Source organism: Aquila chrysaetos, chromosome 12 (assembly GCF_900496995.4).
Source record: "Aquila chrysaetos chrysaetos chromosome 12, bAquChr1.4, whole genome shotgun sequence".
Taxonomy (NCBI): Eukaryota; Metazoa; Chordata; class Aves; order Accipitriformes; family Accipitridae; genus Aquila; species Aquila chrysaetos.
Window position 1 is genome coordinate 17,613,957 of NC_044015.1, and position 21,571 is coordinate 17,635,527.

The following is a 21,571-nucleotide window of genomic DNA, read 5'->3' on the forward strand; positions in this document are numbered from 1 at the left end:
CCAAAGAACACGTATTAGTAACCAATTCTGATTGAATTCAGCCTACATGAATTAAAGATACTTTGAAAATGCAAATAAACATGAGCACTGAAATAATTTTAATTAACATAAAGCGTTGCGCAATTTCATTTATAGCATAGGGGTTGTAATTCTGAACCTTAAATTTTTTTACATTCAAAGACAGTTACTGGACTATTAATAAAAGATTACTGCCCAGTATTTTGTTTTGTTTTGTATTTATAGTGACAATTTTTCCCCTCTTATAAAACAAACTGGACTTAAAAGGATAATCAGTGACATTACAAAGGATGAAATAATGATCTATTGTGTAATTTATACACTATACCTCTTTGTGGGGTTTCCAATTAGTCATTTTACCGTGGCCATTTTTAATTATTATTTATTGTAGACTATATGGCAGTTCATATAACCAACTTCAGAACTGGAGGCCTAGAAATACAGTAGGGTGTGAACAATAATGCAAAATGATAGCAAGAATGTCAGGGGCCGTTCTTTGTTGTGTCATTCATGCTGTCTTCCTTTTTCCATGAAGCACATGAATATTTCACATATCTGCATCCTCATCCTCTATTCTTCTTGACTAATTTTCAGACTGTCTGAATTTGCATTTCACATGGTAGCTGATTAGGAGATGCCGAGTGCAGCAGCGAAGCCTCAGCAGGCGGTTTCCATGGTGACCTTCAGCAGGATTTTAATGATGATACCACTAGTGGTTCGTTGAAGTTGGCCTGCCTGCAGGGCTACTTCACTGCAGCTAAGTGTGAAGTTGGATAAGCAGATTCCCAGCCAAGGGGCAAATATCAAAGTCTGGCCCAGATAGAAGGTCTAAGAGTTTGGAAGGGAAAGAGATTCCACCTTTTACTTACATCTGTATAGTTTCTAGCATTGAAAACATGCAAAGCACAACATGTTACGCTTTCTTTATTTCAAAGCAGACACGTACTTCTGCACCTTGGATAAACCAGTTATTTGCAAAATACACATAAGTTATTTTAAAACATGAGAGAATCAGAGCTATGATAGGTATCAAGGTAGGCATGAAAACAGTTACGTAGAAGTAATCAACTATGGAGACTGTAATGGGAACATTTTTTATGTTCTGATACGAAGACTTGTGTCTTCACTAAGGTACATGGAAAAATAGATATGTTAATCAGTTATTGCAGCAAAATAGACCTTTTTTTACTTGTATGAAAAAATACTGTGCTGGCATGAACTGTAAAAAAACAGAAACAAACAAGTGTTATCTGTCATATTGGGATACTGTCCTAAATGTTTCACCTGTACTGGAAATTTAGGTATCAAACTTTTAACCGGGTTGGAAGCACTCTCAGTGAGCAATAAAGATCAGGGATCACTGAACAGTAATACCCATTCATATTTTATAACAAAGAACTTTCTGAAAGAAAAATTTCACTGTGTTATCTCTGCCTCCTCCAATATAGGAGTGTAAATACTTTCATTACAAAATACAAGTGCTTTTTAGAGAAACTTTTTATAGTAAATTTTAATGAGTTTTAAGATGTGACTCTTCTTCTAAATTTTGAACTCTTTATAAGACCAACCTGTTAGTAATGTATCGCACCTGTGTCATCGGAGTACAGAGTGATAGAAAGATCTACCTAAGATAGATGGACAGATGGATAATCTTTTTTAAACCCTTTGATTAGAAATAGTGATAGTCTAAGATGCATTTTCACAAACTATTGCTTCAGCAGTAGAGTTACAAGCCAAGATTTTCAAATGTTTAACAACTTTGGATATCTCAATTTTTTGAATATTCCTCAAGAACGTCTGGTATTCAGGGTGAGTACTCAGCATTTACTGAAAGCTGTTCTGCTTCAGGGAATTCAAAGCTGGGACTCCCTTGCCACCCCCAATCAATACTCCTAAAATCTTGTCAGCCAATATTAGTATCATGTTGCTTTCATGATAGATGAAGTTTTTAAATCTTCCCTTCGATTGAGGTGCAATTCTAGAGTCCATAGCCAACATCCTACCCAGATGTGAAGGCTAAACGAGCCAGCAGGTCCACAATGGCAGTGTTAGTTGCCAGCAGAGGGTCTTGAGAGTAACACTGAGAAAGGGCTTCAAGAAGGTCTCCTATTCAGACTAAGAATAGGTTTGTAGTTTTTTTTCTCATCCAAAATTTCCTATATGAAAATTTCTCTTTTTCAGCTGGCTGACAATGCAACGTACTTGCCTGTCATGTCTCTGTCTTTTTCCCCCCTCCTGACTTGAGTGATAATTATTTATTTCATAGCTGAAAAACCTGCTGAAGTTAAAGAAAGTGTGTCCCACTGCTCCGATGTCAGGCTAAGCTCCAGGCTAAAGACAGTCATTGTGCTAAGTGCACAGAGGACGTTAAGAACAATAAGCAGCCAAAGAAGTTTGCAGCTTGGGGATGCAATGGGAGGTCCCTCCAGCTCAGTCATAAGTCTGCTCTGCCTGTTGGCCAGTCTGTGCCAGATAATAAAAAATTACTCTATCTCTAATGATAGTCTGACTTTAGAATCTCAGTGCCTCTTCCCATGGTACTGTCGGGCTCTTCTGCTACACTGGAAATTTTATTAATACTAGAGGGGTTGACAAATGGATTTCAGGTTTATTGTAATGGATATTTCTGTAGGAGTTAAAGGAATAGTGCTCTAACCAGGTGTTAGCATCCAGCATGGTCCTAGTTTCAGTCCTGAAAGACTGCCTTCCTGGGTAACTGTTTTCATCCTGTATAGCAAAATTAATTCACCTTCTCCCAAAGGTTTACTGTTCAATAACAAAGCTAAAAAGAGCTCAAGGATTTTGAAATTACTCAGGAATCTGCACTATCATTGTGCAGTGTCCCAAGCATAGTCAGCTCAGTGTTCCTGCCTTACAACTGAGATTCTGGACTGGGGAGGGGGAAGGAGATTTTGCAGTAATAGCAGTGACCAACATTTAAATGTTAAGAGTCATATCCAAAAGAGGTCTATGACTCTGTGGTTTATTTTATTACACTAGTAGTGAAGGTATGTCACTAGTTGAGCTCACCACTTGCACTATGTTGGGAAGAGAATTTCTGAGTAAACTGATTCAGTGACTGTCCCTTAGCATGAACGTATTCTTGTAGATGCTTTCTTACATGCTAACAATAGTAGCTACATAGGCATTTTGGTTAGAGTAAAAAATAAGCTGCTAAAAGCCACCAGTCAAGACACCATGCAGATGAATGGTTTTTGTAAGTGTACTTACAGGGATTAATAGGACCTAAAGCCTTACATGTACTTTTACATGTACGTACAAGATTCGATGTTGTGTTCTGCAGATAAATTACACTTGTATTCTCTTTACAAAATGTTTACTTATTTGAGCCTAATTTCAGGCTTGAGGCTTTTGGATGTTACTCAGTCTTTCCTGTTTTCCATGCAGGCTCTCTGAGGTGTTGCATAGCAAGCTGCTCATCTCTGCTAATATGTTATGCCTATTGCTTACACTGTGTCCCACCCACTTCTTCTACAGGAGATTGTTTTGCTTTGCATATTTGTGTTACATGTTGGCAATTATTATTTCTTATGGTAGTTCATGATTTCCAGCATTCTATTCTCCAAATGTTTGGAAGTTACTACAGGCTAATAATTTTTCCTGTCAGTGATATTGTATTTTATTTATTGGCTGCTGGAAGCAATATGATGGCTTTTATAACTGCATTAGTCAAAATAGCATATTTAAGATTAAAACAGCAAGTCTGTTAGAGATTTTTTTTTTTAATATGTTTCTTTTCAATCCAGCAATCTGACCACTATCTTCAGAATTAATGATCTCATTTTTAAATATTAAGCTCTTCTTGCTAAAGAAGGGGGATGTCTAGTGGGGGGATGTCTATTGTTAAATATGAAAAACCTGTACACTGTATACAGTTCACAATGTTTCTGCAAGGGCTAATGGACAAAGTTTTAAATAGTGGTATGCAATGTTTCTTACTTCTGGACTTCCTATTCCTGTGCATTTAAATTAATCTTCTGAAAAGTGAAAGGAGTATAATTATAATTTAAAATCCTTCTTGGTCTTTTTATAAAAAGGAGGAAGGAAACTCTCTGAAGACAGGTTTGAATATGCAGTCTATGTTACTTTTGAATAATCATGGTGATGAGGTCACTCTGTGTTAGTTGCAATGATTACAGATTTTTTTCAATAATCATAGCTAATAGTACTGGGAGGGAGACTGAACCAAATTTGATATATTGCCATAGAAGGGTGGTTTGCAAGGTGGTTTTTTTGTTTGTTGTTTTGGTGTCCCGCCCCCTGCCCAATGCTATAGGGAGATCCAGAACGATTTGACAAAGCTACTAAAAAGCATAAAGGAAGAGCTTCAGAGTTGGTTAAGTTGCTTTTGCAAAGGATGGTAAACATTTTAATAAGTCATCATGAAGCAGGTGTATTCCATGTTGAAAAATGCTTAGGAGATGCAAACAATTAAAACAGATGCCCCATTGAAATGTTATCCAGACAATATATTAATTTCTATTGTCATAAGTTCATAGGCATATCAAGGGAGGAAGAAAAACCTGCAACTGTTCTGCCAGTTTGTGAAGGCAAAGAGAAGTATCCAAGTGGTGTGCAAGCTCTTTGGGATTACTTCTGCTGAATAAATATAATAAATTATGGTGTTCGTGGAAACATGAGTTTTTCTAGTCATAGTGATTTGTTTATTCCCAGGTGGAGGCTTCTGTGAACATATTTGTTAATTATGTGCTTCTTTCCATAAAGAAAAAAATCAGTGTTCTAATCCTAAGAATAGATACTGGGACATAGACCAAAGGTTATTTATTCCAGTGTCATGTCTCCAACAGTGGGCAAGTGGAGTAACAGGGCCAGCATAATGTGATACTTCCCTGAAATACTTTCCCAGTCAAAGGTGGAGCCTTTATATTAAATAGCCCTCAGTGGGTTTAATTTGTTCAATTGCTTTCTGAAGGCATGTATATTGGTAGCTTCTAGCAGCAGGAGGTTCTGCAGGTTAACTGTGTGTTATAAGGAGAATTGCTGCCTTTTGCTCATTGGAACCTGTCACGCAGCAATGCCCTTTATTGCTGGCTAACTCTTGTATCAGAAGTGAATGAGCAAGCAGTCCCAATTTACCTTCTTTCCATGCTAGTTTCAGCCTTCTGGGGTTTGCAGGCATAGCCCTCCAAAAGCACAGGAATTTTAATTTAAATAATGTGTAATGGGACTGAATGCATGTCTGAAGTTGTATGTTAAAAGGATTAGAACTTAAATCTGCTCATCAGTTTTTCTGGACAACAGTACAAAATGTAAAAATCATGGGAGTATTTTGCATACTTGCTTGTATAAAACTGTGTGCAGTGTGTGTTGAGAGGGAGGGAGGGTTGAGTGTGTTTATGCAGAATTGCTGTTTGGCTAATTTTTGCCAGTCCTATTAATTTGAATTTGATAATGCACAAATACTACTTGTAAGAAGGCCAATGATCCTGTCATGTTATTTTCCTTTCCTAGCTGCGGCAATTAGTTAATATGTGCATCAATCCAGATCCAGAGAAGCGACCGGACATAACCTATGTCTATGATGTAGCGAAACGTATGCACGCACACACTGCGAGCAGCTAAACAGACATCAGATCGTGAAGAAAAGAGCAGAAATAACCAAGTATCTTAAATAAATCGTCCCACCTCTTTGTGTGTTACAGAAATGTAATTATTTGAAGCCTGCTGTTGTGCTTTGAATTGTAAACCAATTTATATACAAGCTTTGTTGTTTTCTGTTTATTTCTATTTTTTGTATTTTTTACTAACTTGTAGTTGTACAATAGGTTTAAATATGTAAAGCGTAACTTTAAAAGATACCGAGAACCACTGTTTTCCATGTTAAGTGGGTTCAAGTATATTTACTTTAATAACAAAATTGTATTCAGTTGGGCCTCAATTCTAAAACACAGTTGCACTTTTGCACATGATACAGATATTAGGCTTATTATCCAGAAGCAAAATGTCTGAATCTCTCACCTTTTTAGTAATTTATGGAAAGTATGAATCAGCACAGTTAACTTTATTTTAATCTTTGTTCTAAGAGGAACATAGTTATTATAGAAGGTTATTGTATTTTATATTGAATTGTAGTTTGCAGTTCTCAGTGTAAGAGTAGATGGGCGATAAGATTAGTTCTCTGCTTGCCAAATGTGATGGGAAAATAGTTTCAGGAAAAATTGTCATGCTGAAATTTTTGTAACATCCCTTTCTCTTTTGTTATTCTGTCATAATGCACATAAAACATTTGTTGGAGGTTTTCTGGGAAGATTTAAGGTGTTGGTTCTGCAATCTGATCATTTTCAACAGCATTGTGCAGCACTGCCCTCGGGCAGTAGAGTCTGCATAGTTAAGTCTTAAAACCATGCAGATGCTTCTTGTAGCAAATAGGGTTCTTTTGAGGCTAGCGTTTGTGAGAAGGTCAGATTAAAAGATGCAGTCTTTAAGTTACAACTTCCCAACTGTTTATGTATATGTCACCGTTTGTAGATTTTTGTGTTTAAAATAATTTGAATGACCTTACAGTATATTTTAATCTTTTTTTTAATACAGAAACCTTTTGGAAAATATATAGTAGTGTAGTATAACACAAAATGTGTTCTTCGTGAATATCTGGATTTGTATACTGTGTCCTGAGAATTAGTTTTATATTTAGCAAAAGTAAATATTAGCTTTTATGTTTAAGAGAAAGTTGCCACTCCTTCATTTGGGAAATAAATATATATGCAAAATGTCTTACAAATACTTTATTAGTTGAAAAGGAAATTCAGAATATTTTTGTTAGACCATAGTACCTTTTGGGGTATGCTTAGATAATATTTTTATTGTTAAGGAAGGAAGGTGACTTGGTTTTGAATGTGGTAAAAATGAAGAATGGACTGAAATTCTTGAGATTCAAGACTGAACTTTTTGTAGAGAACTGTCAAAACATAATTATTACCAGTGATATTGCGAAGAAGCTGTTAGAGTCAGTTAAATCTTTTTCCTTACGTGGGTAAAAAGAAAGAGTCAGTTAAATCTTTTTCCTTACGTGGGTAAAAAGAAGTTAGTTCAAATAAAAGCAGTGGTATGTACATACACATAGAAGTTCTAGATGCAGTCAGTTCCCTGCATGCTCAGATTTTTTTTGTTTGTTTCTCTGTGCAGCTTTAATTTTTGATTTGATATAATGCTCAACGAATAAAAATTCAGCTGTGGGGTTTGTGGGTGAAATGTTCAAGCTAGGTCACGTTTTTTCCTTATTTTGTATTTTTTAAAATGACAAATACTATGGAAATCGGTTTGGCAAAATATAGGACTTTTAAAATAGTATGTGCCAGATCATCAGCTTATCTTAATATATTTTTGTTTTATTTTTGTTTCCAAATTTTGTAGGATGAATCCTTAGTTTTCCTTCTAGCTTCTGTGTATACTTAATCTTGTAGGACTTCAGTGGAACAATATGTAGGGAGGAAGTATTTGTGAAACCTTGGTTTGTGTCTAGCAACCTCTAGATTTGTTTTCATTTATTTGATTACTGAATTTTAAAAAAGATGGTAATGTTCTATAACAATAGTTCATATGTCATAGAATGAAATGGTTTGTATTGGAAAAGGCAGCACAATACTTGCTTGACAGCCAGGATTAGCTCTTAATAGGCACAAGTACTCAAACCATTTTTTTTTCTGAAATATACTAGAACATTTGAAAAACACTGAAAAAAAACCCCAGCACAGTCAGGCTATTTGCATCTGATATTATGCATCAAGTATTGAACTTTTCCTGAAAGAAACCAGTAACATTTCCCCCCCCCCCGCCTCCCCTCCTGTCTGGAAGGATACATTGAGTAAAGAAATCATGAGTTAAGAGTTAGCAAATGTGCATACTTAAGCATTTAATTTTTTTTATTGTTTTTTTAATATTTATGATTAAATCTTGTGCTAAGGAAAAGAAATAGTTGTTCCTATTTTAAAATCTGTAAAATGAATGGTACAGCCGACACTGGTACCAAACTCTATAATTAAGAAGCCTATATGGGTTAATAGAACTGCTTATGTAACTGGGGATTGTAGAATCTATTCCCTAAGTAAAGCACCTGGTAACATATGAAAATGATAAGTCTGTTATAACACTCCTATGTGTGCTATACACTGATAAAATACTTTCCTATATAAAACACCATTCTATTTTTCATATGTTGTTGATGCTGACATTTGGCACTATTTATTTTAAGCTATGGCATTATGTGTTTGTTTTCTTTAAAGAGAACATGTTACATTTCTAACCAAAATGTCTGACTAGCTCCTCCTTTTATTTCAGTAATGCTACAGTATTAACTTGCTTCATGAGTGAACTTTGTGCTTTGAATGACATTGCATAAAATCTTTGTCTTGTCTTGAAAGCTCCCCTGCTGTGCAGTAGTCTAATAGAAATAAAACATACAGATAGTAAATATAATGTAAAAATGATAGTGTTCCTACGATATTTTTTCAAACTTTTCTTGTTACAGATATATATATATGTTACAGTAGATGCTACCTAGTTTGTGGACATTTTACTGCTTCCAGTAGTTGATTATGGGTGAGTTTTCTTGACTGTAACAAAAGACAGTGCATTCAAAAAATCTTTTTTTGTAATCTTTTGGTGATAATTATTTGTCAAAAATTTTTCTAAAACCACTACATCAGATATATTCACAATTAACTCAAAAGACTGTTTTTATCTAAAATTTAAAAACAAATTAAAATTATTTTCAAACCATAGGAAAATACCTGAAAAGCTTAAAAATAACGAAGAGCTCCCCTTATGGTCCCAGTCCTGTGAGCTCTTGTTTATAGGTAGGCTGGTTTTTATGTAATTTCAGTAATTTTGAATGAACCTTGTATACACACATGAATAAATAGTAATCAGTAGGGTATACAGAAATGACGTGCTCAGCTCACTTTTTACACTTTCTGTATGTCACTGGTTTGGTAGCAGGGAATATTGTGTTTCTTCCCCCTCTTCTGTTGCACTCTAATGATCCAGCTACCAATTGTATGAGCAGGCAATAGAAGTATGTCATCTTTTTGTAATGAGCAGAAACTTTAAAAACATGCCAATATACCAGAAGATGAAATACAGTATTAGAAGTGTCTGAGAAGGCTGGTGTTTTATTCATGCTCATGATTAAGAAAGCCATAGAGTGAAATTCTTGACAGAGGCTTGGAAATGGAGAAGGACTTCTTATGCCAGTGGTTCTCAGATATCTCTGAATGGGACCCAAAATTGCAGTGATGTTTGTTTTCAGCAATCTGTCCACTTAATCTCTGTCTTCTCTGTTATACAACGAGATGAGAATCTTAATGGCTGAATTTGAATGCTGGTGGCAAATGCTGCATCAGGTATTTGAGCTTCTAGGAACAGGAGGCTGATGTGAGGGAGAGTCAATAAAGGCCTTCAGGTCTTGCTTTGTGGAGAGCTAATTTAATCTGGAAGTAAAGGTGCTGGATAGCGGAGTTCAAATCACTACTTTTCCATCATTTTTAATACTTCTTTAACAGTCAAAAGTTTTTCCAACCCTGCCACATCCCCACATCATCTGGCCAGTGCAGTGGTGGTCTTCTGAATTTCTGATCTCTGGTTTGGTCTGGGTGAATAACTAACCTTTCTGCCAAGATCACCCAAGGAGGGAAATACAGGCACTGGGCATGCCCAGTGGGGTGTTACTTATGTTTCTGAACATGACTCAAATATAGATTTTTAAGGTTCTTTTTCAAACTTTACTCCCTTCCCTGAACCTTGTTCTTCAGTTGATGCTTTTTAAAAATTGTTTCACTTTCATATTCACTTCTGAAATCCTACGATTCCTGTCTTCCACTGTTTCTGCTTCATCTGTCCTGTTGTCTGCTCTACCCTCTTCCTGATTTGAAGTCCTTTGTGTCTAGTTTTCCTAGTGGCCATTAGTTTGCTTCTTTGTGACTTTGCTAAACTCAACCCATTTCTGTCTTCTCAAATTTTATCCCTCACCATGGGCAAGCCCTATTTTTTTTCTTTTCCCGTGGTAACTACTTATCTCCATTGTTCTTCATTCTGTTTTTCCAGCCCGATGCCTTTCATTTCTAGTTTTAGACAGATTTTTCTCACTGCCTCAATCATTCCCATGACCTTGTCTTTACTAAATACTGTTCACTTTATTATCTCTCATTTCTAAATTCCCTTTCTCTGATCACTACCTGCTCTCTTTCAGCTTATCTGTCTTTCTCTCTCCTCTACCCTGTCACTCACTCCTTTTGGGATCTCCAGTCTATTAACCTTTCTGACTCCTTTACTCTTCTCAGCTGCCTCCTTCCTTCATTGGCCTCACTTCCTTTGACTCACTGGTCTTTATTTTCATCTCTATCTGCTTCTCTATACATGGTTTCTTTGGTTGCTTCTCACATTGCCCTGTCTCCATTCCTCTCCCCAGACATTTTTTCTTGTAATTTCTTAATCTCCATTCCTGCCTTTCTGAATATCTCCGAAGAGTATGTCAGCAGAACACAGCTTTGGACTCAGCTTTGCCTTGCCTGTTGTAATTCTCTTTCCAAATGGACTTTTTAACCACTTTTATCCCACATCTTTTTACTTGTTGAGCTTGCTTGCAGATTTGCTGTTCATTTAATTCTCCATTCATTCTTGATACAAAATGTATCTTCAAAACAAATCTAGATTTTTGCATGACAAGATCCTTTTCAAAAATTGTTCTTTCTCAGAATCTGTTTTGGAACTGGGCTTCTCTGCCTCTTAACTATACAAGTTTGCCCCTTTTATTTCTGTATCTTTTATACCTCTCTCATTCCTTTAATTGAATTACTTTTTCCTCTTTAAATCCTCCTCTCATTTCCTTCACTAGCAACCAAGTTTCTCTTTCCTCTGTCTTGAAGGGGGTTGCACCCATCATCCTAACTCATTCTCTTTTTTAATACTTTGCCCTTTATTCTCCATTTGTCGTCCCCTAATTTCATGTACCTGAACATCCTCACTCCAGTTTGTTTTCAAGTTTTTGGCTTTACACTTAAATTTGAATGCCCCAAAAATCCAGTGCTTCCTTTCCCAGTTTGGTTCTTCCATAGTTCTACCTCCAGGTGATTTCTTGAGTATCCAGCCACAGTCTCAGATCTGTTCAGATTCAAAGATCTAATTTTTATTCCTAGCTCCCTCTAGACTATTTTCTAACATCCCTGACAATTTTATCTGTGAATTTTCCAGGGCCACAACCTTTCTATCTCTGACCCTGCTCCCATGCCTGTGTATCAAATGTCTCAAAGTTAGTAGTATCAGATTCCAGCACTCTTCACTATCTGTGTTCTTTCTTATCTTTTATCTTCACTGTTTTAACCTCTGTGTCATTTTGACTTCTTTCCTCCCTTCAAAGTATCAAAATTGACAGGACTAAACTACTGTTGTTGGGCTTTAGCTGTTTCATGTGCTGAAGGAGGAACTCCACCAAATTACTACTTGTTTTGTGTTTTTAAGAGACTCGAGTCCCACAAATTTGGTCTTATTTCAAGACTGGAGAGCTGGAGTAGATTCTATTCCTCCAAGTACTTCGAAAGTCCTTGAATTTGGGTGTTGATTTAGTTTTCCACCACTTCAGATACAAACTTTTTGCCCTTCATTTCTTCGTGTTTGCTGTATTTAACTTTGTCTTGTCTTGTTTCTGCACATACAGCTAACAGTAGTTTTCTTGTTATAGCAACTTGATTTCAGTGCTTTTACCATTGCTTGAAATAAGAATGTGCTTAAGAGCTTCACTGGCTGGATCCAGAGTGCTAGGCACAATGCTGCTCTTTGTTGCTGTCCCACCCTTACGCTGGCTTCTCTTCTTTGCTGCCCTCTCTATCTTGCCTAACTGAAGATACACTATAGTACGCTGCAGGGTAGCGTAGGTGCAGCTGAGCCAGCTGCAAACAAGGTAGCTTGTATACTTGAGGCAATACTGCAAGTTCTTATCAACAGCGAAATGTTTATTTGTCCTGTAGGTCTAGAACTGAGCTCTGTGCTGTACCACTACTCTATCCACACTACCCTAATTTCAAGCCAAATCAGTTCTGCCTGCATGGTGGACTGCGTGGTGTTCTGTGTAGGTGCGCTATCTGACTTCACAGTTTTAGCAGGCTTTCAGATTTGGAAGACTGTATATTTGCAGAGATTCGCTGTTGATCAAATTGTCTGACCTTTGCTCAGAATTAGTCTCATATATATATGTTGAGATTGAGAAGCAAATTTCTCCATAAAAATAAGTAGTTTGGGGTTTTGGGACTGTAGGATGTAGAGCTGAATGTCAGATTGTTTGGTGTGTGCGGGGGTATACACACATTTAATCACTGTTTATTTGCGCCAGAATAATTATTTTCTTTTAGAGGCTCAGTTGCTTGTTGGCACAAAATGAAGACTTTTTTAGTATTTTTCAGGTTTTATGTTTATTCTTTGTTGCCAGTTTGTATCATGTCATACCATTAGTTAATTTGTTCTTCTACAACTGCCTTAATGATGGGTGGAGGCCTTACACCTTTTGTCTAATTGAAATCTTCTGTTCATATGGAAATAAAAATAAATTAAGAAATTAGGTGCATTGAGTCTTTCCTGATAGTTCCGCTTGCTTTGCATTTAAATCCTAGCAATAGAAAGAGGTCTCAAACTGGACAGAAATGGTCCCCAAGATAGAGTAGAGATGTTTTGGGGCTCCCTGCTTCCTCTCTACCTCCTAGGTCCTCATTCTTTGGCTTCCCTGGGGCACCTGCTGGGGGCATGGCAATGCCAGTGCATTGAGGGCTAATAGGAACTTGGAAACAAAAATGTTGATGTTATTTTCCTTATGTTCCTGTGGTGTCCTTTCTTAGTGTGAATAGGAAATCTCCCATTTAAAAATGACTGGGAAGATCTTTGGTACTGTTAGAGAGTCGTTTATTGCTCTTTACACATTTGTCATTAAAAATGTGTGCTGTTGCAAAGAGAATTTTAAATCATGCAAAGGTTCTTAGTTTGCCTTTTAATGTGGTGTTGATACTCTTCTGTACACTTCATTTGCTGGTTGTTTCTTTGATTTCAGTCATGCTGGACTGTTGTAAAGATGATCCTTAAAGATGACTATTGCATTTTCTGGTAAGATTTTGTTGGGAGAAGGGAAGAAGGGAAGAAAGATGATCCTTAAAGATGACTATTGCATTTTCTGGTAAGATTTTGTTGGGAGAGGGGAAGAAGGGAAGCATTCATTGATTTGTTTGAATTTGGCTGTTGACTGTGCTTGAATCAAATTGTAGAATCATTCAGGTTGGAAAGGACCTTGAGAGAGGTCTCTAGTCCAACCTCCTGCTGAGAGCAGAGTCAATGCTGAATTCAGACCAGGGCTCAGGGCTTCAGCCAGTTTAATCTTGAAAACCTCTAGGGTTAGAGATTGTGCAGCTTCTCTGGGCAGCCTGCTCCAATGTTTAGCTAGCTTCACTGTAAACCTTGTTTTCCTTATGTTCAGTCAGAAACTCCTCAGTTACAAATTATGGCCATTGTTTGTTCTCCTGCCACTCCTCAAATCTTTATATTGCAAAAAAGGTAAGTCAAATATTGAAACAAACAGAGAACTCATGATATTTTATTTTCTGAAACTGTTGTTGCAAACAAATAAATACGTTCATCTACAACTTCTGCATCTTGTATGACATGTACACTATATTCATTTACTACTTGAGTGTAAAATAAGATTTTTGGCAGTAAAACTTGATTTAAAAGTTCTGTGATGTTTATGGCCTGGATGTTCTTATTTGTTACCTTTTAAATCTACTCGATGTTTTCTGGCAGAGCATGGTTCTGTCCACCTTGGTGAAGCAGGGAAGTTGGGATCCTGAACAGAACTTTGCATTTCTGTCTTCTGGAGCCTGCCTTGAGGAAGGTAGCTTACCACTGGGGATGGGATGGGAAGGAAGCTAACATACATTGGAATAATGGGTGGTTATGGGAACTCTTCTTTTAAACTCTCGTGCTGGTGGAAACTTGCCTAGAGAGATTTATCAAAACTGGGATTTGAGGAGGAAAATGACCTGGCCGGGGGGGGCAGTTTTCAGAGTAGTAGCTGGTTTTAGTAAATTTCCTGTGTGTTAAATGAGAACTCAAAATGTGAAACTTCTGGCCACAAACTTCTTGGAAGCAAATAAAGAATGTGACAAATAGATTCAGTTCCAAATTCGACAGAAATTCAGTCTTATGAGGCGATTTCCTTAAACTAAGAGTAATTTCTTGATCTTATAAAATATCATTTAACAGTTATAGATCTGGCAGGGTGGTGGTGGTGGCGGTTGTATATAATTTTTGTACTGGAGCTTTTATAAGGCATGTGTTTCCCTAGACCTGCTCGTGGGGTATTGCCGCTGTCTGGCAGCTGGGGTCCTTTGCTTCATTCCACGTGAGTGCAGCACAGGCGGCAGAGGGGATGTGGTGACCGAGTGTGCCTTGTGTAGCATTCGCTTCCAAGCAGGTACTGGCACAGGGTGGAGCTGCACATGCTGCTCAGTTCTCTTGCTTCCCAGCATCAGCCATGTAGATCACACCCTCTGACGCCAGGAAACAGGAGAGTTGGAGGTACTGCGTAAACACACGTCTCTGATGTACGTCAAGTTCACTGTGGTAGAATTTCTTCTTATTATCATTCATTTGTAATGACATAATTCAAAAGTTTAAAAAAATAAAAAAGGAGTTGCAAATAATTCAGAGCTTTTACTCTTGTGGAAGAATGTCTTATAAGGTAATTTACTGTTGCAGGATTCAATATGCATTCTTAGCAATAGTGATTTTTGCCGCTTATTCTAAAACAGTTAATTATTTTGGAGTATGATTTCTCCATACTGTGATCTGTTAGGACTGAAATTCTTTCTGCTATACTTTTCCTCACTGGATAGGAGGAATTGAAAGTTTGTTTTTAGAAGTGTAGGAAGAGCCAAATGGCAGTTGCACTGATTTCAACCCCCAAAGAAGGACTTCTTGCTTGAGTCTGGTCTGAGCAGTTGTAATGCTTCCACCTGTAGCTGGAAGGGAATCCCTCCAGGGTAGAAGCTCCGCTAGACAGACATAAGACAGCTTTCTGAGGACCACCTTAAAAAGTTTTAATGGGTTTGCAGGGAAGAAGGGGGTCTTAAAATACTGTTGTGGAGACTGGTTTTAATGCTGTGGCCTCTGTGATAGGCTTTGGAAATATGGGGTCTCCAGCTGCAGTAAGCACTAGGCTGAATTTGAAGGAAAGGCTGCTTGTCCTTTCTCCTTTAGCTGCGAGATCTGTACTGTGTGTTTGGGGGCTGAAACACAGTCTGACTGAAAAATCCTGCCTCGGGTGGGAAAGTTTCTGTAAGTAGTTTGCATGGAATATCTGATAATAATAGTAAGTCAGTAATTCGAAGAACCATGTACAGTCATCTTGTTTCTGTAATTTAGTTGTTCCACTCCAGGGCTTACATGGATATGGAGATGACTTCAACGACTCAGTCCTTGTCTAATAGCAGAAATGGGACAAGGGTTGCCCTGTCTTGTTTTTGTATTTTCCTGTGGTGTGTTTTTGTTGTTGGTTGTTATTTTTTGATGGCTTTTGGTTTGTTTGCCAAACACTTCTCACATTAAAATTGTAATTTAAAAATGTTCCATATATATGGAATAATAATTTTATATATGTTTATATACATATTAGCAAGGCTTACAAAACACTACATTCTTCTTTATAGCAGATGTTTGTAAGTTGATCTGTAGTCACCCAGATGTACTTGCTACTAGCTGCCCTTGACTTGTCACATTGCACTGTTGTGAATGTGAACATGTTTTCTTTGTTAAAATTTAAGAAGTGGTCCTATGAACATAAAATGCAAGGCGTACACCTTTAAAAAAAAAAAACCCACATACTGCAAAATGAGGCAATTATCTGGTCTTTCCAGAACCCTGTTTCCTGTGTGTGGATATCAGTGGTAAGCATGGCCGTTAGCAAGGCTGGCGCTGGTTCGAGCATCATTAAATAGAAGCCTGCTGACACTGGCCATTGATGCAACAGCCAGCACAGGGCCTCTGGGCCATAGTATTTCCTCCCCCATCTCTTACTTCTCTCTGGGGATAACCAATTGGAAGAAATGACCCACTCACCTGGAGTTTTAGAAGCAGTGGGCAGTTCGATGTGAATTGTCAGCTCCAGCTAGAAGGGCAAAGGATCATGCAGTTGACCGTCATCTGTTGTTGGCATTTTGTTGCTGTAACATTTGGCCATCCCTCACAATGTCACAAATCCCAAGAAGACCTTGTAAAACTCCACCAGTGCAGTATTTGGAAAGCTGTCATTTAAAGCTGTTACGATACAAAAGGGTGGTGATTGTTTTGAGCTGTAATACTTCTTAAAAAAAAGCTCTGCCTGTTTAGTAATGAAATGTTTATGATGCTAAACAATCTGTTTATAAAACTATATTTCATTTGAAAATTGCTTTATTTTTCATTTTCTGAGAGTGCACAAGTTGATGGGAATGGTCCCAAATGGATAGAAACAGGTGACGTTCAAGTAATACCCATGAACTGGAAGATGCTCCTTCTCATAGATACCATATTCTTCCCATTTATTGTTGTTTTCAGTCTTGAATGTTTTCTTCAAACAGCACTGATAGCTCTAAAAACTGCCACGAGCTTTTATAAAGACAATTTAGGTATCCTAATACGGTGTGCTGTGAGAATTTTGCGTGTATTCTGCAATTAATGATTTATATTTCTTTTCTGTAAGAAATTTAAATTAGACACGGTATGATTTTGTTATTAGAGTAGTACCCAAAAGCCATAATCATGATCAGAATCCCATTGTAACTAAGTGGTGCATCTCTGTGAGATTATTCTCTGTGTTGAGTACAGTCTGTCATCTAATTAAATAAACTTTTGCAATAAGCTGCCTCACACGTTGATTTGGAATGCTGACAGTCATTTGCCTGCAGCAAAGTACCTTCCAAACGTATACGTTCTGCCTGCTTTATGGGGCTCTTGTTGGAATTTGGCCTTTTTATTTCCTCCTGATTTTCAATTTCTGACTTTGTATAGGAGCATCAAGCTACTGCAAAAAGAACTGTAGGTCATAATTGTAATTTATTTCACAGTAATTGAGCATAAAATTCTGTGCTTAAAATGTGGTCCTAAAGCACAACTTCCCTTTAAATCAAACATTCTGTAGTTCTCTCATAAACTTAAAATACGGTCAGCGTTACATCTTTACATAACTTCATAATTTTATGTAATGAAAACCTGAAATAGAAATTCTTTTTGTTCGACTGCATAAAGTGCCTCAGAGTTGGAATTGTAAAGAAATCAATTGTGTTCTTCAGACCACTCAATAATTGTCTTCATATTCATTCTTTGAGGTCCTAACTAAGTTGAAATGCAATATTTCATTCCTGACATTTAATCCATGAAAATGTCCTTGGAGATGTATTGTTCCCTTAAAATAATTTACGTGTACCCTACAAGGAACACACACTGCTGGAGGTATATCAGAATCATTTTTGCTCTGCTACAGGACATAAATAGGAAACATATACATGCCTCATTTGAAATTGGTTTATATAATTGTCATTGGGGCTATTTATTGTTGACATTTATAAAAAAATAAGTACAGTATCAAACTCTAACATTGCATCTTTGGCTATTCTGATTTGTGTAGTATTTTGTTTAGTTTGTAAATGAATACAAGTGGTACTTCTGAGCTTACTCTGTCCAGAAATATTAAGGTACAGTAGATTCGTCCATCTGTACTGTCAGTGTTACCATTTGCCTACAAGGACAGTGACCCTTGAGCGAGCTGTTCTGAGGGAGGCTGTGGTATGAACTCACTCTATGGCAACTACGCTGCTTGTGCAGCCTCTAACCACACTCTTACCTGGCGATACGGTGTGTTACGAGCAAGGTGGTGTCAGCTTAGTAAATTACAGCTGACTTGCATATCTGCTAGCATTTATTACTGAATGACTGATGCTGTGGCCTCCTTCATTGTGCTCAACTCATTTGTATGCTGGGTATTGCCAGTCTTGCCAAAATGAGTGAGTAGTATCTAGCACAGTCATCTTTATAGGATTTAGTTAATGGCTATAGTACCCACTTGTGCAAGAACTTTCTGCATCCAGAACTCTATTAAAAACCACAATAAGTCATTACTTTGGACTTGTATGCTTCCTGTATACCTCTGCCCATACCTAATCATGTTAATCAAATTATTTTTCCTGCTAGTTAAGAAGAATGGAGCAAGAATTCTTTCTGTCATGGTAGTGCCTCTTTATATTTCTAAACTAGCTAAAAGTCTTAAAGATGTATGGCATAGGAATATCTATTCTATCGAACTCTATGGATGCCCATCTTTGGACACCATAAAGGGACTTGATTATTTACATGTACTGAGCATTTATTATATGGATATGGGTGCTGTAGATGCTTTTAAACTGGATATCTGAAAAATCACTTGACTGCTGTTGAAAAGCCTGATTTGCTGCTCAGTATGAAAAAATATGGCACTCTTTCTACTTTAATGACTCTGAGTGTACAGGTTGGCCCTAATTATGTCTCTGTTTCCATTTTGTTTTTCCATGCAACTTGCACAATACAGGTTTCCATGGTGTACCAGACAGATATTCCCAGGTGGAATACTTCATAGCAAACTGTGTAAGTGAGCAGGAGTCCTAGAGGAGTCCAGCAGCTTTGGAGCAGAATGCAAAGCTCACAACTACTGCCTTCCTCTTGTATATTCGTAGCTCTGGTTTCTGCTCTTTTTCTGGTATGTAGCCAGTTCCTATAGTGCTTCTGGCCTTTTCTTAGCATTCCCAATTTCTGTGGGATCCTGCATTTCACACCATGCTTAGCTCTCAGTTCTGCCTTTCACCTCTTAGCTTTGCTCCATTCTGTGATTTTCTGTGCTTTGAGAATCACTCCTTTCAACGTTACGCCCTTTTCACAGCTTCTGGCTTGGTAACCTTGTACTTCTCTTATTTCCATAGTAATTTTGTGCTTGCTTTCTCATGTACTTCTGCTGTGATTTGAGGATGAGATTGCTTTTGTGGTTTTTTTCCCCATCTCCCTAGTGGGACATTAAAATCCCTTTCCATTCTGAGAATCTGGTAACATCATGAACTACTTTGCTACAGTCACAGTTATGCAGAAGTTGGACTAGGAGCCTCTGAGCAGGCTTTGTTATTTATGTGGATCACAAAGGATGCATTACAAAACATAATTTGCACATGACAGCTATCGAGAAAATGGAGGGGTGGCAGTATGCAGGATTTTGAGGGAAAAAAGTTTGTCTGAGTGGAGATCTCATGTTGGGCTCAGTATAGTGTGGGATTAGGTCTTAAGCAAACACTTACGAAGAGTACCTGTACAGCATTACAAGTACAAAACTATTACCCAAAGGATAGCACCTTTTGAAATGATTGCTGTAATTTGGCTAGTACTGGTAAACTTGCTGTTTTCTCTGTCTATATTTTGTCCATTAATATTCACTGCAGAGCAAAGCAAAAAGTGGGTTTTTTTTTTTTTTTTTTTAGAAAGACTGTTTTGTTGATAGATGTGGACTGTGTAAAAATGAAGGATTTTTCTGTGGTTGTATAACAAATATACTTCTCTTTCATTCAGCACTAAACTTTAAGAACAAATGAGGATCCAGGCAGTGATACTTTGTTTTAATTTTTTTTTTTAATGGCACTTCCTTTTATTGTTGCCAGCAAAGATAACTGCATGTTTGATTATAGTTCCATAACGTATATGTATTTTTTTAATTAAAACTTCTAGTTTCTTTAGCTTTTCTTTCATCACAAGATCTGCCGCCCTTAAAGGAAAGTGTAAAGAGCAGCAGTGTTTTGCAGAATCATGTTTGTTCTGAGATAGATGTTGTCTTCTACATAGCTATCAATACACAAATACTGAAATGCCTTTAAATCCTTGAATCTGCCTATGAGATTGATACTTACATTACTCATGGTTCCTTACTTTTGTAGATTAATATTTCATGGTCTATTTACTAATACAAAATGACTGTGTCTATTTTTGGCTAAAATATGTTGTTTGGGGTTTTTTGTCGTTCCCCCCACCCCCACCCCAGTTTCTAACAAATTACTTCTTTTGATTTCTCAGGCTTGATGGGCCACTGGCATTGGCAGGTGGTGGAATGACACAATGCAATATGATATGCCAAAGTAGTTGGGCATCACTTGTCATCTTGTAGACAAGTGAGGCGGAGGAAAGAAGAGAATACATGAGTCTCTCAAATATGCAGGCGAAAAAACTGACATTTTCCATAGGATAGAAATCTTTTCCTGTAAATGCCTCCTTCCATCTTGTCCCCAGAGTGGTTCAGTTTCTTGTGCTATTTTATCTACACCATATTTGAGGCATTGTCCGTGAGTACGTGAAACATTTTACCTGTAATAAATAGCTCCATGTATAATTTCACTTCTCTTAAGATTCTTGCTTGCTTTCTGTAGTGCAAATAAGACGCCATTGAAGGTAGTAAAGATATAAATAATGACTGTTAGTGTTATGGCCTATGCTAAATGCAAAGTGTATAAGCATATATCTTGCTATAAAGAACTGCTCAGTTCACTGTGATTTTCGTAGTGATTGCTTGTTTTTTGACCACACGGGATTATTCACTTTGTTTCAGGCAGAGGCATACCTCAATAATTCGTCAAGTTGTTCAAAAGCACAAATGCTCATGCATGGATTTAAGGGGGAGCTGTCTATGAACGTGTTTCTCAATTTTTGATCCCTCTAGGCCAGCATGGTGACAAATACTTAGCAAATTTCTACCTCAGATTATCTGTTTTTCCTGAAGTTTGAGATCTACAAAGGCTTTATTAAATCCATCACAAGACATCAGTGCAAATAGAATGAAAGAGTTGGAAGAACAGCCTGTGTTATTTCTTTACCTACCTCTGAAGGTATGCAGTATGCTCTTCCCCTGTATGTGTGCAGCAAACAAGAGTGAAGAGGCAAATGCAAGCTTAGTAGATCCTGCAAAGTAATAGCATAGCTAATTTAGCTCATTCAGAAAGTTCACCGCAGGTCCAAAGCAGCTCTTTCTCATCCTGTGAGCTGCTCAGCTGCATAGCTCCTCTTCTGGATGCCCCTAAGATCTGCAGCAGAGGATCCATCATCAGTCGTGAAGGAGGTTGTTAACCTCTCCCAGATTAAGGAAGATACAGTTATGATGTTGAGAAAAACGAGTGGCCCAGTTCAGAAGGGGAGTTTCCTTAAAATCCTTTGTGTAGTAAACAGATAAACTTCCCGAGGATGGCTTTGACTGTGAGCTTTACAAAGGTTGCTCCAAAAGGTGATGTGCAACTTTTTCTCCTGACTGCCTCACTTTTGGATTAAGCACACTAAGTTTGGTTGATCAGGATCAGAATCAGGATCAATGTCTCCCAGATTGCATCTGCATTGCTAAAACTGCACTCTGGCTCCTTTATTTTGGAACTTCCTTTATCTGATGTAGGAGCTTAATATTTTTGAAAATCTGTCTGCAGGTATGTCTACTTCTACAGCTAATTTTTAA

The 21,571-nt window shown here is 37.4% G+C and overlaps 1 protein-coding gene across 15 annotated transcripts in view; it reads left to right on the top strand.

Moving 5' to 3' along the window:
• Positions 1-21,367, top strand: part of NEK7 (NIMA related kinase 7) — an 86,817-nt gene extending 65,450 nt beyond the window's left edge. For 7 of the 15 annotated variants that reach the window (XR_003925958.2, XM_030032311.2, XM_030032319.2 and 4 more), the window contains one exon: positions 5,512-12,604. Coding sequence is in view for 7 of the 15 variants with exons in the window: in XM_030032311.2 (XP_029888171.1) it covers positions 5,512-5,622 (111 nt within the window). In the remaining 8 variants the exon portion in view is untranslated. Of the gene's footprint in view, positions 1-612; positions 1,828-1,988; positions 2,144-5,511; positions 12,605-18,631; positions 18,688-20,151 lie in introns of those variants that run through there. The other 8 variants (XR_005933661.1, XR_005933660.1, XR_003925959.2 and 5 more) reach the window with 6 other exon arrangements.
• The last annotated feature ends 204 nt before the right edge of the window (positions 21,368-21,571 follow it).